Below are 18,125 nucleotides of genomic sequence, written 5' to 3'. Positions count from 1 at the left end.
GTCTTGCAATATCCACCACCCCCCTAAAACACGCGCGCGCGCACGCACACACCTTTCTCCAACCTGCTCCTGCCCCCACTTTCGCCGAAAATGTAGTATGTGTGAAAGGCAGCTCAGTCCAGTGTCTACAGCAGAGCCGAAAACTAAGTGCTTGGGGAGGGGGCTTCCCTGAAGGGTTTGGTGTTTCTGAAGTTGCTGATATACCCCCTTGCAAAGGAGCTCGGCTAGTTGGAGAGTAAAACTCGAGCCCCGGGGTGGGTGGGGAGGGGAGGCTGTGTGCGCCTCTCCAGAGCACTGTCTGACCTCCCAGTCTCTGGGCTGGAGGCCCCTAGGCTCAGCCAGGGGCCAGGATCAGGTTCCTAAGGTAGCAGATGAATCAGACAAGTAATCTCGCTCCTTTATCCTCCCCCGCCTCCCACCCGCCCCACCACTTCTCCTTTTTTTCTTTTCGTAGACGGGCTGTGCAATAGGCAGGTAGCCAGAAGCTGCGATGTAGGAGTGGTGAGCGATCCCGGGTCTGGCACTGCCCTCTTGGATTTAGGAACCGTCTAGGGATGGAGGAGGGTCAGAGGAATATCCGTTTCTTTTGAACGAGGACGCCGTTTACTTCCCCTAGACTGCTCGCGCGGGGAAGAGCTCGGAGCGGAGGGCTCTCTGGGATGGCTCTCTGAGCAGGTAAATCTGCGGCGGGGTCGAGAGCAGGTGACTGACATTTTCGGTGATGGCAACCAGGCCGGGCAGCGCCCTTTCCGGTTATCAAGAGGATTAACCTCGGGGCCTTGCCTCTGGTGGGATCTCTGCTCCCCCTCGCAGGGATTAGGGGGCGCTCCTTTCAGAGGAGGACCCAAGGGTCGCGGCCTGGGCCCTTCCTTACCTCCGAGCGACCTCTCCTCTGAGCAGGGCGGAGAGAGGAGGGGGCGGCACGCAGCCCGGTCCCTTCTTGTCGCCCACCTCGCCGAGTAGGGTTCACCGGGCCGGTCCCCCGCGTTCCCCCGGGTCACCTTCCCCGCCCCCACCCCGCAAACACTTGTCTGAAACTTACCAGATTCCAACCTTTAGGCAGGAAAAAAAGTGTTTCATATACGAACCGATCAGGGTATTTGCAGATAATTGCGAATGTCAAATACTCGGGCGTGATGACAAAGTGCAGAGATTGCCAGGGCCCGAGCTCCGCCTGAGGGGCGGGGGCTGCTGGCGGGGCTCCCGGGCCACCACACGCCTGCTCAGAGGAGGGGAGGGGGCAGTCGGCCGCAGCTGCCCGCAGCCCATTTAACCGGGGCGGCTATTCCTTAGACCTCTCCACCGTGGAGCTGCTTCATGAATTCATTCACTGCGTCCTTACTCGAGCCCCGCGCGGAAGGGCAGTGCGAGGCTGGGGACCGCACCAGCCCAGCAGCCCTCACAGCCCCAAGAATGCACAAACACCCCAGGCAAGAGGCACACACGAGCGGGGCTACTGGGCCTCAGTTGGACGCCGAGGCCCAACGCCCTGCCAGGCTGCGTTCCCAGAGCTACTGCCAAACTGCCACCCTCTGCTGCGTGACGCACGGGAGAGGGGCGAGTCGCAGGTTACTCTGGGGCCAACTGCTGCACAATTTTAGCGCCAGCATCAGCCCTCTACAGAAGTAAAGACAAACTAAACTAAACTCAAATAAAAGACGCCCCCCCCACACACACCCTCAATTCTCCAACCCAGTCCTCCTATCCTGGTTGCAGGAGGCCATGGTGTCGGGGGAGGGGGGGTGTCCCTGGAGCCACAGCACGCAGCCTGCCAGAGCTGAGCCTGTCGAGAAGGTGGCTGCTCTCAGCAGCTTTCGGGACAGCTCCTCTGAGACCTCCTGCGGGCACGCTCAGAATGCTTCAGGCGCCCCAAATCCTAACATACTAAAGTTACCCTCGTTAAATTCCAGATCTACTGCAAACCGAGAGGAGCCCTTATAGATGGGATGATACAGTTAGTGGCAGATCTGCAGCTTCCCGGCGGTCAGAACAGCAGGGGTGGTGGGGTGATAGGGATTTGGGCGCTGGCCCCGGGGGCTGGAGAGGAGAGGAGAGGAGCAGTAGAAGTGCGCACAGTGCGTAAGGCATCGTAAGGAGCACCTCAGGCAACCCGGAGCTGGCTCTTGTGTTCTGGGAGGAGACTGAGAGACCTTGGTGCGATCGGTCCCTTTCCTTTCCGAGGGCCGAAGAAGTGGCGGGGATGCTTCCGAAGGCCGGGCAGAGGGGAGGGAAGGGTGGAGGAGTGCGTGGGCGTGTGCAGCTGGGCTACAGACGGCGGCAAGTCCAAGAGAGCGCGTTGGGACGTCTGTCCTGGGCGTCCCTGTCCCCGACCCTCACCCCGCCCCCGCCCCTTCCATTGAATGCCTGAAGTCAGCATATCCCTGGAAGCCCTTGAAGTTTTACACTACAGTTGTCTGAGGTTTCCAACGACGACAAATTAGAAAAACGCTTCGGCTGCAACCCAGTACCTCAGTCTGAGAGTTGGGGGGCGGGGACGTTACTAGATGCAGAACTGGGGAAAAGGAGAGACTGGCCTCCCCAGCTTTCTCTGCCTCTAAAACTGCAGGGTTGGGGTGAGGGAGGGCAGGGGACTAAGGCCTGGGGCCGGAGAAGCTCTTCCGCAGTTGGGAAGCCAGATCTGCAGAAGCTGGGCGCTTGGCTACTTAGCCAAGGGCCACCAGGAGTGCTCCGGGAGCTCAGCTTTCCATGTCCTTACCAGGAAGGCCTCGATCTTGCCGGAAAAGCCGACTGGAGGTCACCAGGGACAAACAGGGTGGCAAGCTCTGCAGGGGACTCATCCAAGTCCAGTGAGGCTGGTGTAGACAGACAACACTGTCTGTCCCCAGCCTGGGTGGCAAGCTGGGGCCCCACGAGTGCAAGATGTGATTCTATTTGACTTTCCAAATCAAAATGCATTGACTGGGGCCCAAAGAGTTCATGGCACATAACTATCTTAATTAAACCTGTTATAAACAGACAAATCACTTCTCCTCTTGCACATAGAGCTCTGGGAGGTCGCATGGGGTCTGGCAGAAGCCTGGCTTGGGAGGATGCTCTTTTTTTAAAAAGGAGCGTGAATGAGTCAAAGAGAAAAAGAATAAGAGTGGAGTTTCCACAGCCTCAGAAAACAGGTTAACTGAAACCAAAACATAGGATGGCAGGGAGGTAATGGCGGGGGTAAGGGGGTACTTAAAAGCCTAGGGACCACTTGAGTTCACAGAGCAGCTCTGACAGGAACCCGCAGCCCAAGGTGGGACCTGAGTGGAAGGGCAGGGAGGGAAGGGGAGGCCCTGGGCTTTTGGGGGAGGCGGGGGTGCCCATTGCTGAGATTCTAAGTTACCCTACTCAGCCCTGCTCTTTCCTTGCTAATCCTTCCATCTTTCTCTGCCACTGTTTTCAACTGCCTGTCACTCGGAGGACTGCACCAAGAGGACACATTCTTCCTTAATATGGTCAGCTTGGGGGACAAGGGAGCACCCCTGTGAGTGCCCTGAGCACTTGGAACCTGGATTTGGCAACACCGGGGAGGATGGGCGGGAACTGGAGGCTGGCCCACAGCAGATGGTAAGGAAAGTTGTCTGTAACCTTCTGGGAAAGCAGGGGATGGCGTGTATACACCCACAGCTCAAGGTTCGCTCCCTCTGCAGCGAAACACCAACACTGGGGCATTATCTGGAGAAGGGAGAAGCGGGTCGGGTGCTCTGATGCCCTCAGCCTGCGGGTGCGGAGGAGAGGTTGGGGAAGTGGTGGCTCAGAGAAGAGTCGGTAAGACGCCCTTCTCCGCTGCGAATGCTCAAAGGGCTGAGTCTATCACCAGGTAACTCTGGTCCTCCGGAAGTTACAAAGCAGAAGGCTACCTTCCGCTGACTTTGGGTCTCACAGACTAAAACAAGCTGAGCTAAGGAAAAGCTCATCAAGTTTTAAACTAAAAGTGGAAAGCAAAAGTTCTCCACAGTATGTAAACACTGAAGGTGTGAGCGCACAGGTTGGGGTGTGTTCCTTGGAACTTCAGAAGCCGATTTTCCCCTCCCCCCAACCTGGTTTGCAAACATGAATTCTCTTTGCTTTTCATTGAATAGCTTCTGACCTCAACAATAATCTGGTTCAGCAGTACTCTTCATTTCGTTTAGGCTGACGTTGGTGGGCACTAGCTATGTTGTATCTAGTGGGGAATTTAAGTTCAGGTAAATTTTAGCATAACACTTTTCTTTAAAGTATTTTAAAATACTTCTTTACTTCCATACAACAGTGATGAAATATATATATTGCTGTGATTGTAGAGAAACATGCTTATATTGCCTTTAGATTTCCGAGATTTTGTGTAGGCGCCAACACCTCTGTGGACACTAACGAATGGGCTATTTGCAGTTATTCATGAAAGGTCTTTTATATTTTTTAATTGAGACTTGTTCCCAGGTGGAAAAATTCCTTATGACTAAGAATATGCTTTCAAAAAGATTAGAAAATCAAAACAAAAAATTAGATGGCATTATAGTATAGAAGTCTTTACTGAAAACAACAGATATCATTACAATCTAGGAGTTGAAGTTAAAATGTAGTGAGACTTAATTAAAATGCAAACTATTACGGAAGCACTGCAAAAGTCTTTGTCACATTCAAAGGGAAAAATCTTAAGGACCCCTGCCCTTCTTATATTATACGTGTATTGTGAGACTTGAATTGTTGTTAACATTTTCCTCCTCTGAAATAACAATTCACCTTTCAAAACTCTTCACCATAGAACGACAATGATGATTGTTCTCCAGGAAAAGGACTTTTGAAACAACTTCTTTCACACACTCGCACACCCGACACAAACGCACCCACAGTTGCCGGTTTTTTAAAACGTTGCTTCTGAATGAGAGAGAGAGAGAGAGAGAGAGAGGGAAAGAGAGAGTAAGAAGGAGAGAGAGAGAGAGAGAGAGACTGGGAAACTCGAGCTTAGGTAACAACAAACCCAATTACTAGGCTTTATTGATACTAAAAGGAAAAGTTCCCCTCGTAAAATGTCTCTGAGCTTATTAGTTATTTAAATCAGCCCCAGGGCCGGACGAGCGACGCCGCAGGCTCCCGCTGTCTACTCCTGGAGGAGAGCAGACGGCGTCTGCGCCCTGACCTGCCGCCCCTCGCTCGGTCCTTGGCACCGGGGGTAAAGGCAGGCGCCGTAAGCAGAGGTGAGCCACTTGGCAGGGGTGCCGGGCCTGGCCCGCTTGGAGACAGCTCCGCGTGGCCTACGGGGATTAGATTTCAGAAATTAGAATTCAGAGACAGGTGATGAAGCGTGGATGAGCAGGCCAGGCGGACGCCCAGCCCCGGAACTCAGCAGGCTGGCGCAGCTTCCCTAGGGCGCCGCTGGGCACCGGCCGGGGCTGGAGCGCGCGAACTGGCGCGGCTGGCCGGGCGCCCCGCGAGAGTGCAGCTTCTGGCCGCCTCCCGAGCGGCCCCTTGGGCGTCCAGGGCTCGCTCCTCTTTTGTGTGGGGCTGGGAGCTTTGTAACAGGGTGGGGACCAGGTGAATTTCCACCTTTGCGTCGTTGTCCCTTTCCATAACTGACAGTCTCAAAACGTCTGTGCGCGTGTGTGCGCGCTAGCGCGCGCACGGGGAACAATTGAATTTGTTTAGGATAAGCCCCAGCCTACCCACTAAAGTCCTCTAAGCCCGACGTGGTGGCTCTGGAGTCCTGACGTAGCGGCCGGGCAGCGCCAGGTGACGCCCGGTTCGGCGGGGCTTAGCCTCTGGGCTCGGAGGCAAGGCATCGCGGGGTGGGGAAGAACCGAGCCCCAGGGCACTGTGAACAGAGCCCCAGGACACTAACGCTACCTGGGCCTTAGCCCGGGGGTCAAGCCTTGCCGGACTGAGAGAGTGGGCTTTGGGGTTCGTGAGACCGAGAGAACTGGCGAGTCGCCAGCCCAGAAAGCCCTCCAGGTTCCACGCCACTCCGGACGGCTTTGGGCCGCCGGATAGACCGACACCCGCTTGGTCCTCGGTCCCAGTAAGTGCCTGGGACCTTGGGTCTCGCAGCAAGCGCTCTCGCTCTCTCTGGCGCGGTTCGAGACCGGCGTGGGCCCAGAGCCGCGAAACGCTCCTGGAGCCGCTTGGTCTTGGGCTGCCTCGGATTCGGCTTCCTCGGCTCGCTCGCCCCAGCTAGGGGTGGGCGCGGATTTCACGACGCGGGCCAGCCTGCCTGGAGTTTGGGGTTCGGGTGGGGCGCCGCGGCCTGGACTTTCCAGGTGTACTTTTCATTACAAGGGGTTAGGGCAAACTGAGGGCGCCGGTGTTCTGTCTGCCGGGCGCGTTTTTGTGTTGGGTGGTCCGGTTGTGCCCGGGGCCGGGGACCTGCCCCTGCCCCACCGCGTTCTGAACCCCAGGACTTGGGGCGACGTGTAAGGCCGGCTCCGGGACGCAGCGGACTGAACCGGCGCCGCAGGTTCGGGCCGCAGCCCACGCGGTGGCGCTGTCGGGAGAGGACGCCTCAGCTCAGGTCTGGGACACGGGCCTTGACCCGGGCTTGGGGGTGACGGGGCCGCGATGACGAGTCGAGGCCGTGGGTTTCTTCGCCACCACCTTGGGCCCGGGATTTGGAGATGGGACCGACCATCTTCTTCCTGGCCCAGTGTTTCCCGACAGAAAAAGCAGCGGGTCCGGAACGCGACTCTGGGCTCCCATCCCGGCTGCCCCGGGGTGGGGGCGGGGAGGTAGCGGCGGCTTCTTTGGCGTTTCGTTTTCTTTCCCTCTTTGCCTTGTTACCCCGTGGTTGAAAGTCGATTTCTACTTAAAAAAAAAAAAAGAACAACAACAACAACAAAAACCCCAACTAGATTAGCAGGGCCGTCGTTCTCTCGCTGCGCGGCTGCAGCAGGAGATCCAGCTCTTAAGCTCTTAGGTCTGAAAAAGAATGAAGGGACCCGGGAGCCCCGGGGGCATTGTCCTGTGTCGCTGGAGTAGTGCTCGGTGCCCGCAGGCCCTCCGCCCTCCCGGGCCTCCCGGCCCGCCGCCACGGCGAAAGCACACCCAGCGACTTCCCTTGGCTTCGAAACCTGTCCGCTGACTTTCCTTGCTCCGGGCAGTCAGTGCCCACCCCCGACGCCCTCTCCCATCCCCTACATGTGGGACCCTGGTGCCGAAAGCTCTCCGTCTTCGCCCGAGGCAGCTCCGGGGGCCGACCTTTGCGCGTTCCCTCCCGAGCTCTGGGCCTCTGCACTGTCTGTTCCCCTGACCCCCGACCCTCTGGCATCTTGGGTGTTCCGCTCACCGTCTAACGCGGACTAGTCGCCCACCACCTTTCCCCAATCAGCCGTTTCCCTGGGACGCATCTCGCTGTCCGGGCTGCAGGGGCTCGTTCATTTGAGGATGGGAGCACGACCTCCACTGCCCCTGCCTTAGGCGGCCCGACGGTCTCCTCACCGCTCCGCCCCCGCCCAGGCCCCTGGAGCCGCTGGGGGAGCCAGGAGGAATTTATCTTTGACTGGCGCGGGCTGGGATTTGTCCGGCTCTGATGCCAACGAGGAAGACGTGCGGATAACGAAGTAAGTGTCCCCCGCCCCTGCGCTCCGGCCAGTCCCCAGACGCCCCGGGGCAGCCTGGGAAAGGGCAGGAGCCCACCCTGGTCGATCGGTCCTTCTAGGCGCGTTCCCCACGGGGCATTCTGGCGCCGGGCCCTTGTCCCCTCGGCGCATCCAATTTCCAATCCAAGCCCCGCGCAGTTATGCGGCCTGCGAAAATGTTGGTCACCCAGCTCTCCTCGGACAGTCAGTGGCGGAAATTGGCTTCAGAGCTGGTGTGGGCTTCAAGTGAAAGGAACGATTCCCTCCCGCCTCCTCTCGCCCCCAGCAGAGCAAGCCCCGGGCGGGGGGTGGGGTGGGGTGGGGGAGAGGCAGGCCCGCGTGGGTTCCTAGGAGCCGTCAAAGGTTTTTGACGCTGGCCATTCCCATAGAATTTTCTCCTGTGCTTGCGGCAGTGGAGGGGAAAGGCGGCACAACTTTCCCGTGTTCTCTAAGATGCAGCGCACGGCTGGGAGGGCCTCTTGGGTGACCGGACCTGAAATCCTGGGAGCCTGGTGATAGATGCTGGGCACAGGCCACGGCGGCCCAGCAGAGAGCCAGGATCCCACGCCCAGCACCCGGCACCCTGGGCCGGGGCAGTCGGGCCTAGGCCGTCCCGCGCGGGCATCAGGGAAGGAAGGTTGGCCAGAGTTGACAGCTAGCACGGCACAAACCTCGGTGTCGAGAGACAGAAATCAAGAAATGTCATTAAAAGTGCAGGCCATAAAATAAGGGAGAAGAAAGGCCCGACGAGAGATAGACAGAAAAAGGGAGAACATGGAAATAAGAAAAAGCATATATACTTAAGCCCAGCGTATGAAGACCCGTTGATTTTTAAAATAACAAATCTCGGTGTGATTATGAAAGACAGACGACCTTTGACTAAATAACATATGAAAAAAATTGGGAGTGGGGGAGGATGGGGGGAAAAGTCTGAGTAGATTCCCGACAAAAACGTCAGTGAGAAGCAATCTGAGGTATAAAAATGTCCCCCAAAGTGAACTTTATGCTTTGAGCACTGGAGCAAACTATCATGTAATGCGCAAAAATGCGTTCGGGATCAAATGATTTTTTAAAAAAGTAATTAAAAACAATTCTTTTCTTGAGTGTTATTTTGTTTTAAAACTGTTTGGAAATAAGCCACTTGAGGAATATAAAACAAAACCAAACAAAACTTTTGAATCATCATAATTTATTTACTGTTTTAAAAAGTAGAATATCCTAGCAAAAGGTAAAAATATTATTTAAAATTTCTTATTGTCGAAATTAAACATGCTGGAAATAATCACTTACTTCAGTTGAAATAAGGTCAATACAAAAATTGTGTAGTAAAAAGCTTACGTAATTTGAAACAGAAAAGGCCTTCATTAGAGACAAAACTCAAGAGGAGAAAGAAAAAAAAACCCATACCGGGCATATATCACAAAAATCCCTAAAATTCTTCCTTTTTAAATCGAAATAAATTTGTAAAATTTCTGAACACAAATCTCCAAACATTCAAAATACATTTTTGGTAATAATTCATAGTATTTGCCATTTTCTTTTACGTTAAATGCAATTAAAAATTTTTGAGTTCTTTTGCCCCAAATGATAGATTTGTTCATTACCAAAAATGATCAAGAGTAAACTCCAATTAAAAGAAAAATCAATGAATTAAAAAGAGTGCAGAATCTGAAAACAAACTAGCCACAATGTACATTTAATTGTACTTAACTGTAAACTTTATTTAAATCGCCCGTCTCAGGGGTTTAATAATTTAGAATCAATAGTTCCTTTCAAAACATAATAAAATATTTACACTTTATAAAATATTAACCGATTAACAATACGGCTGTGTTGTTTATAAGAGTGTAACTGAAGTCCCCATAATCATGCTGTTGACATAAGCCTGTGAGGTTAGCGAAGTGATCCTTCGCAAAATGTAAATGAAGATCTTCAGACAGTGGTGTTTATAAAATAGCTCATTAATGACTTAAGATTGAATCGCTCCAACCATTCGCATCATCAGATATAATAATAGTGACGAATCAGACAGGAAAGATCCTGGCTAAACCATTTGCATTTTTTTCCAGAAGTACTGAAGTCCTAATATCACCAATTCTTCTAAGTTCCTGGACATTGATCCGGAGAAGGATTCTGCAGTTCAACACCAAGGTAAGGAAAGAAACAGCATTATTATCGTTGTTAAGGTATTAATAAGAAATGCGCCTTTTCCCCATTTTGAAAACGGGCTTAAACTTTTGACAGTGGTAGTAGTTGGCTTTTGCAACACCCTCTTCCCATTCCGACTTGATATTACAGATTTTTAAAAAAAGTTTGTCAATCCAACTTACAGTTTGTTTCTTTGCAGCCCCAAACCTTTTAGCTAGCACCACGAAGTTGGTTTGCTAGAGCCACTTTGTTCTCACAGACTCCGAAATGTGCGTTTTCTCTAACTCGTTCTTTTGGGGAGGTGGGAGGGGGATGAGGTTGTGGAGGGCACAGGGAAAAGCAAACGCAGCCTAAAACCCCCAGGCTGGCTCCCCGAAGCTTTGCTATCCATCTCGCTTCCTTTCTCCGCTCGTCTCCCACCGCCTCTCGGGTCGCCTAGCGCTCCTTTGGAACTTGGTGGGCGGCGACTGGGTGCGGGGTCCTTCGGATTCTGGGCTCTGAGACTTAGGCCGGGGGCAGGTTTCACTTCTGGGACCCTTTCTCTTCCAGAGTCTCCCCCGCCTCCCAGTTTCCTGCTTTTGAGGGGAGGCCAGGTGCACGCCGCGCGCCGGTTCGTGCGGCGAGTGGACGGCGGCCTGGCCCCGGGTACACTGGGCTGACGCGGCTTCCCGCGGCGGGTGCACCCGACCGAGATTTCCATAATTGCCCCCCGAGCGCGTTTCCCGAGATCGAATTTAGTTTGGCCCTCTGGCGCCGCCGTAGAGTCAGCGCTTCTTAAGGGAGACCGGCGGCTCAGGCGATGAGATGGTGGGGAGTCCTCGGGGTCCCAGGGGTTAGGAGGGAGAACCAAGGTGTGCGGGAGCGACTAGAGATACCGCCAGCTCAGGAGGCTTCATTGGCCTCAAGACGGGCGGGGACGCGTCCACATTTTCCCGCTTCAGGTCGGGACCGGGAGTGTCAGCAGGCGCCCCCGGGGTCTCGCGGGGGCCGCGGCTCCTTCCCACGTGCTTTCTTTAAGGAGGTTCCGCGTCCAAGAGGGATCTTAGGGACAAAAGCGCGGTCAGAGCCCGGTCTGCTCGGCTAGCGCCCGGGCCACCTTAAATGAGCACCGCGGCCGGAGCCGGGCTACGGGCGACTGCGGCCGCGGGAGTCGGCAAAAGTTTGTGGCTCAGTTACGCCTTCTCGGGACCTGCTGGGGACGCCCCCGCACGGCCTCCCCCGGGATGGGGAGGCCGGGTTCCCACCGCACAGCTCTGACCGCGCTCTCAGCCTAGGGCCCGAGCGGCTTGGGATCCCAGGAGTCCCAGCCCAGCAGCCAGCGGACAGGGAGCCCCGCCGCCCTCGCTGCCACCGCGTCACGGCCTGCAGGCTGCCCGGGCTGCGCCGCTCGAGATGTCGCCGGCGCTGCGAGCGCTCCAGGGACGTCATCCAGGGATGCTCCCCGCCCTGCGACCCTCCTGCAGCCCCCTTCCCTGTGCCACCCGCCGCCCGGCGGGCAGTGCTGGTGCTCCTGCCATTCGGGACACCCGGGCTATTGTTCTGGACCCACGGCAGCGCCAACTGTGAGGGAGAAGCGGCCTTCCTAGCGCGTGCGGCAGCGCGGCGGGCCCGGACGGCTGGCTCCGCACGGAGGGGGAGCTCGAAGGCACCGGGAAAAGTTGTTCGGAGGGGCGGAGGCGGTGCGTGGTGGGCGGAGGCGGTGGGTGGGGGAGGTGATAGCCCTCCTATCTCCAAAGTCGAAAGTACTCCGCGTAGTTAGCAGAACCCGGAGCCGAGGCAGCCGTGGTTGCCTCCTGCGCGTGGGTCTGTGCCTCCGCCGGGAGACGAGGCAACCACTGCTTACCTTGCCGCCGCCTCCGAGCCGGGACTAGTGCGCCTCAGGGCTGGGCGAGGCGGCCGCGCCCTGGACCCGCAGCGAGGAGGAGGAGGAGGAGGAGGAGGAGGAGGAGGAGGAGGACGAGACCCCGGGCCCCAGCTCCCGCCTGTACCCGGGCGCACCCACCCACCAGCCGCGGCCACCGCCTCGCGAGGCCCTCGGTTCCCTGCCATAGGTCCCCCGCCGCGCCGCGCGCGCGCGGTCCTCGCCACACCGCTCTCCCACCGCCGACTCTCTCCTTCCTCCTTCTCCCTCCTCCCTGCTTCCCACCCGCCCCTCTCCAGTCGCTCTGCCTCCTCTGCAGCTCCGCCGCTGTTCGGTCGCCGGCCTCACAGCGATTGATTGATTGATGTTTAATTTCCTGCCAGGCGGGGCCCCCTCCCCCCGCAACCTCCCCGGCCCTCCTCCCCGCCCCCCCACTCTCCTCCTTCAATGCGGTGGACCAGTCTGGCTCGGGTTTAGATCTTTTCCCCCCAGCCCCCATCCCAAAATAACCCAGAGACTTCCCCTACCCCCACCCCAAATTATTATTTTGAAGGCGCTAGATCTGGGGACGGACAGGGGGAGGGGGAGAAATCGGAAACCGAGGACAACCCAAAAGGACTCACTTTGCCTGATGACTCAACGCAACTAATAATCATCTCCCTCTCACTGTGTCTCTCTGCGGCTTGTCAGTGAGTCCGGCTTCGGCTGCTGGCGGCGGCGGCCGAAAGGGGAGAGGCTGGAGGTGACAGCTTGGGCGGCCGCCGCTTTTCCTCCCGCGTGCGGTCCCAGGTCCCTGCGCCTTCTCGCTTCTCGGTGGCACCGGCCCTACGGCTCCGGCCGCGCCTCCTCGCGAGCTAGCCGCCCTGCGAAGCGGCAGCCCCGGCCCGCCTCCGCCGCCTCCCAGTTTTCAGCCCTTTCTCGCCAGAACGGGTCTCCTTCCCGAAGGTGTGAAAAGGCTTTTTCAGCCTCCTTCTCTCTTCTCCCCTCCTCTGTCGCCTCCTCCCGCGCTCGCTCGGGTGTTCCTTTGGAGGAGCCCTCCTTTCCCTCTTCTCCTCCTCCCTCTACTCCCCCCACCCCCCATCATCATCATCATAACAACCATCGCCGCACTAAGAAGACACCCTGACCCAGGACCCTAAACGTTTGGACCTGGGAAAGAGGAAAGGGAAAGGAGGAAAGAGAAAGGAAGACTAGGAGAACACTGCAAGGCAAATCACCAGAAACTTTCCACCCTGGATTCTCTACTTTTGCTCCATGGACAGAGCCCCAGCCAGCCAAGTTACAGACAGACTGTGAGCAGTAAGTACTCAGCGCGAAGGCGCCCGCGCCAGGCTCCGGAGTTCGGGGAAGCCCCGGGTCCTGCTGAGTTCCCTCCCCGCAGCTCTCGCGCTGTTCGTTAGACAGCGCAGCCGAGGGAATCCGGGCGGAACCTTCGCCCTCAGCCCTGGCGCTCTGTCTCTGCATCACTCGCATCTCTTCTCACCTCTCCTCTGCCACCCCCACCTTGTCTCCTTGAGCCGTGGCCACGCGGCTTCTCCCACGGCCAGAGCGCCCGCGAGGATTCCCAGCGCACTTTGTTGTGCCGGGTTCCTCCTGCTTCTTGGGGATGTCAGTGACAATGTGAGTGCCGTTTCATCAGGTGTTTCCTCCTCCGCCGCCCCCCAAAAATCCGGGGGTGCCGAGATCTGCGGGTTCCGTGAGGAGCGCGCTGCCAGCCAGGCGACCCAGGAGAAAACTTTTTGGAGAGATTTTAAGATTGGGTTTGATGAAGGCTGCTCCCGCACCTAATAATTTAAATGCTTTTGCTTTTGTAATTTATGCGGAAGAGCTTTTTAAAAAATCACTCAGGATCGGATGTAGATTAGAACTTTCCAAAATAATAACGATTGTAGACCCCGCTTGAGGTTATTTTGATGAATACCGCCAAGTGTTTGGGGATGCTTATTAATGTGGAATCAGGGTTGATTTTGTGCAGTGTGTGTGTGTGTCCCAGGACGTGCTCGGTAAAGGTAAAAAGCGGGGATTCAAGGGTCTTTTTGGCAGGCCTTTGCCTACTGCCCCGCGATTCAGAGCGCATTCTTCTTGTGGTTAATTTGTTTTCATATGGACTTACGTACACCCGCACCCACTCCTTGAGTGAGTGAGATGTCTTCTTAGGAAGTTCACTCCTTCCGCAGCCCTGACCCCCCGACAGCAAGGTCGGCGCACTGGAGAACGGTTTATGTCAACCCTGTCCCAATGAATGGATTAATTCTGGGCGCCCTGGGCGGACTTCGTGACCCAGAGCTAACTTCTGGGAGCAGCGACTGGGCAGAATCGCGGCACCCCAAGTTCTGGGTTTCCTTTGGGCCGCCCAGTGTAAGGTTGGGACCGGCTTCCCTGTTCGGGCCCCTCGGGCAGCGTGGGAGGAAGTTTGTGTGGCTTTGGTGCAGCGCTCTGCCACTGGCCTAAACGTCTATCACGTGTGTGAGCGGTTTTCCCTCTTTTTTTTTCCCTCCCCCTTTCCCCCCCCGCCCCCTCCCTAGGTCCCTGTGCATTTTATTGCGACCTGCCGGTGGGAACTTTGTCTCCGAGTCGGAGCAGCATGGAGCGGCGGAGCGAGAGCCCGTGCCTGCGGGACAGCCCCGACCGGCGGAGCGGCAGCCCCGACGTCAAGGGTCCTCCCCCGGTGAAGGTGGCCCGGCTGGAGCAGAACGGCAGCCCCATGGGAGCCCGCGGGAGGCCCAACGGCGCCGTGGCCAAGGCTGTGGGAGGTAACAGCCCGGAGCAGGGAGGCGCGCGCAGCCCGCGGCCGGGTGATAAAGGCCCGGGTGTCAGGGTTCAGGTTGATTAGGCGATGTCGCGGTGTAGGATTACAGGAAGTGAATTCCAGGTTGCCAAATAATGCCCCTGTCGCCTCTCCTCTGCAACTGGTAGCTTCATCTCGAGTTAAAACAAGAAAGTGGTTTACCCGGAGGGTGGCATTTTTTGGGCACTTTGCCACTGTGTGTTGAGGTGTTGGCAGGTTTATGTCACAGCCAGCTAACTGTTTCTAGATTTTCCTAGAGAGCTTTTTAGTGATTTAACTCTTTTGCCTTGCCTCAGAGTATCTGTTGTAGGGATGAAGTTTAGGTGCGTTCGCTTTTATGGACTAATGTTTAATGCTCAGGTTAGTACAGGAGCAAGTGTTGGTGTTACTTTGTAGTTAGGACAGTGCTTCGAGACAAATGATTAACAACTGGGAATATTTCCAGCCACATTTCAAGTGGGAAATAAGGAATCACTACGAATCTGTCAGGCCCTTAGAGACTTTAATGCTACCGTTTTTTTAAAAATAAAGTTTAAAGTCATATGCATTTGTAACTTTGTTATGAATTACAGCACAACAGGTAAAAATCGCATAGTAGTCTTACTGACTGCCTGCTGTTTTTCTTTCCAAGAATTTACTATTACTTAAAGTCTTGAGTAGTTTTTGCTATTTAAACAACCACTTTCTTTTAAAGTGGTTAGGGAAAGTAATTTTATAAAATAAAGATATGCAAGAAATTTAAACATTATTAAAATATTTTGAGGTTTATATGACATTTCCTTAGTTGTTTTTTAAATATAAATGCACAGTTCTACATGGCATGCAGTTTTTTTGTGTTTGATGTAAATTACTAGTTTAATCTTTTTTATTTTTTGCTTCTAAAGGTTTTTTCCCCCCCTAATATTTTCAGTAGTAGTCTGTTTAATAGAATTCTTATATTAGCCAGCCTGAAATGAAACAAAACCCTGGCAAAAGTTAGGGATGAATTCCCATGTTCTAAAGAGCCATAGTTTGTATTTCCAAGTAAAGCCTTAATTCGCAATATCCACTCCCTTTTAAAGACATTTTATAAACAGACAACAGACAATTTATAAAAGAACAAGTTTTTATTTTTACTTATTTTGCTATTACTATTTCTTCATGGTAGACATTCAAGAAGGTTTGCCTTAGTTCCTTACATTAATCATCTCCCTTGAGAAGCACTCATTCTCTCAGTTTTAACTAAATTATTTGACCATAGATTGTGGCTTATATATCTTTCATTTTAGGGACTTGAAGATATACTTTAATGAAGCAAAAGAAAACTTGATAGTTTTGTGACTCACTTTTTAGAAATAGTGTTTATTAATGTGTTGTCTTGAGATTGAAGCAATAACTTCGGACTTTTCGGATCATTTTTTAGTATATGCATATAAGAAAGAAAAATATATGGTGAATATGGTGGGACCCAATGTGAGATGGTTATGATAAGTGCTGGTAATGTTGGATTGAAAAACTTTTGGAAATCCTTGGAGAGGATGTGTTCTCAAAGTGGCCTTATGCATTAAAGAAAAAAACCTGGACTGAAATTTTGGTTTCTTTCTAAGCTCACTAAATTGAAAGAAGTCTCTAAACATTTTAGAATGTAATGGTTACCAATTGTGCTTCCCTACAAAAAGTTTTTTTTCCCCCTATATCTTACTGAAGGAAACTGCCTGATTTTGTTGACCTAGGGATACCCTCAGTGTAAAATAGTGGTTACTTTTCATATTTTCTGAGACTATAATTCACATTTGGCCACTTACCATAAATTTGATATAGACAAATATTATTAAGTCTTGGTGAGGAATAATAAATTTGTTTCAACAAGCTCGTATAGTCACTTTTTTCTGAGCTTTAACTTAATTTAGTGATATCAAAGGTCTTAGCTGCTTTCCGAACTGAAAATAAAGATGACATTATTTTGTCTCAGTAAGTACCATTTATGATACTTAACAGTAACGCGGTTACAATAGTTTACCTATGGTGGATTTTTAAAGATTTTTTTATAAGAAAGATTTTACTCGATAGAACTTAATAGATTGTTTGGAAAGATTTTAATTTAGAAAGCTTTCAAATATAACAACTGAGAACGTAAAATTTCAATAGTACAAAGTTTTCTTATGAATGTTAATGATTATTTTGTGGGTTTAAGTTTATATAGTTTCCAAATGTACATTGAGATGTTAATAATTTTATTTCATTATGACTTTTAATCATGTATATAGACTGGAGAAAAGCAAAGCCTTTTTAAAAATGCACATTCTAAATTTTAAAAATGTTTAAAATATATTTCTATTTAGCAGTTCTTTTATAATTGAAATAAGTTTTTTTTAGAACATAGAATAAATATAAAATAGATTATATTTCTATCACCCTACCTCCTTTTGTTTAAATTTTCTTTATGAAGCAATATAATAAGTATAGAAAGCTACAAAAATATTTGTAGCTCTGCATCATTTATTACCATTTTCAGATATATTGCGGTCTTGTCAATGTTGTAAAGATGGCTATAATCATATATATTTTTAAAATAGAGCTCAAAATTTGGGAGGATGTATTTGTCAATCTTCAGTGATTCTCTTTTTAAATGCTCTCCCTCTAAAAATAGGGGAAATCATTAAGTTAATTGGTTGCTCAATAAAATGTCAGTTTATCTTACTGCTTCTGATAAATAGGTGAATAAATGCTTCTGAATGCATTGGTTGCCCTAATAAATTCTGTTGCTGTTATTCTACCTTTTTTAGGGAGAGAGAGAGTTTGCTATGTTTTTGATGAGAACTAAAAAAAAAAGAGAGAGACATAATTTTAGTGTCTGGATTTGACTAGATGAGGTGGTAGAAACACTGTCACAGTCTTCAGGGTTCTGTTTTAATAGGGGACTTAAGAGTGTGTTGTTTACAATGTGGTTAGCTTTAGAAGACTATTAGAAAGTAGATCAATTTTGTTTTGTATTTCTAACACTTTGTAGGCTATATTTGCTCTTATCTAAGCAGTGCGTTTTAAAGCATGTATGTAATAAAATATAAGTGCTCATATGTGTATGACAGTCAGCTTTTATAGAAGGTCCTGGAAAAAAAAAAAGGCTAATATCTCTTTAAAAAACATATGAAGGCTGGGAGAGAGTTTAGAGCAAGCAAGAGCACCATGGTGTTGACAGCTTTATATCCCTGCTGGGTAACATTCACTTACTAGAATTGGCGTCCTCTCTCAGCTAGTAATTCACTCCATAAGGATTTTGAAAAAGGATGATTAATGGTGGGGAAATTTATATTTGTGAAATTGTTGATTAAAACTTACAGATCTATTTGAAGATTTAGAAAAAGAAAAGATTATTAAGGATGATGAATATAAGAATCAGATGATCCTTTTACCACCATTAGCATAAGTACCTAAAATGTTCTGCTGTATGTAATGCTTCAGCCACACAACCTACAGCATAAAATGAAAGTGATGCCAATCAAGTTTCCAGAGGAAGCAAGGCATTCTGCTTTCCTCCTGGACTGCTGAAAGGCGCTGGCCAGTTGTGCTTTAATAGCAATAAATTACTGTGCTTCATTCATTGTTAACACAAGCATTTTCATTTTTTAATGTTTGGCTTAAAGAAGAACTTTTCAGACAGCTTTATTTAAACTGAATGAACAGCGCTTGAGTATACCAGATGGTGTATTTGCTGATAGGAGGCATTAAACATCAGAAATCTTTTTGATATTTTTCATTTTCTTATGAATTTTGATGACTTTTTTGTGTGTTAAATCTTCTAGAG

The 18,125-nt window shown here is 51.6% G+C and overlaps 1 protein-coding gene across 2 annotated transcripts in view; it reads left to right on the top strand.

Annotated features, from left to right (window-relative positions):
- Positions 1-9,685: 9,685 nt before the first annotated feature.
- The window catches only part of SATB2 (SATB homeobox 2), a 190,181-nt gene continuing 181,741 nt past the window's right edge, over positions 9,686-18,125 (top strand). The window contains exons 1-2 of one of the 2 annotated variants that reach the window (XM_065880456.1): positions 9,686-9,695; positions 14,079-14,306. In XM_065880456.1, coding sequence (XP_065736528.1) covers positions 14,138-14,306 — 169 coding nt within the window. In that variant the 5' untranslated portion in view covers positions 9,686-9,695; positions 14,079-14,137. Of the gene's footprint in view, positions 9,696-14,078; positions 14,307-18,125 lie in introns of those variants that run through there. The other variant, XM_065880455.1, reaches the window with a different exon arrangement.

Source organism: Phocoena phocoena, chromosome 7, assembly GCF_963924675.1.
Source record: "Phocoena phocoena chromosome 7, mPhoPho1.1, whole genome shotgun sequence".
NCBI lineage: Eukaryota > Metazoa > Chordata > Mammalia > Artiodactyla > Phocoenidae > Phocoena > Phocoena phocoena.
Note: the sequence above shows the minus strand (reverse complement) of the source record. Positions and strands in the feature narration are given on the sequence as shown.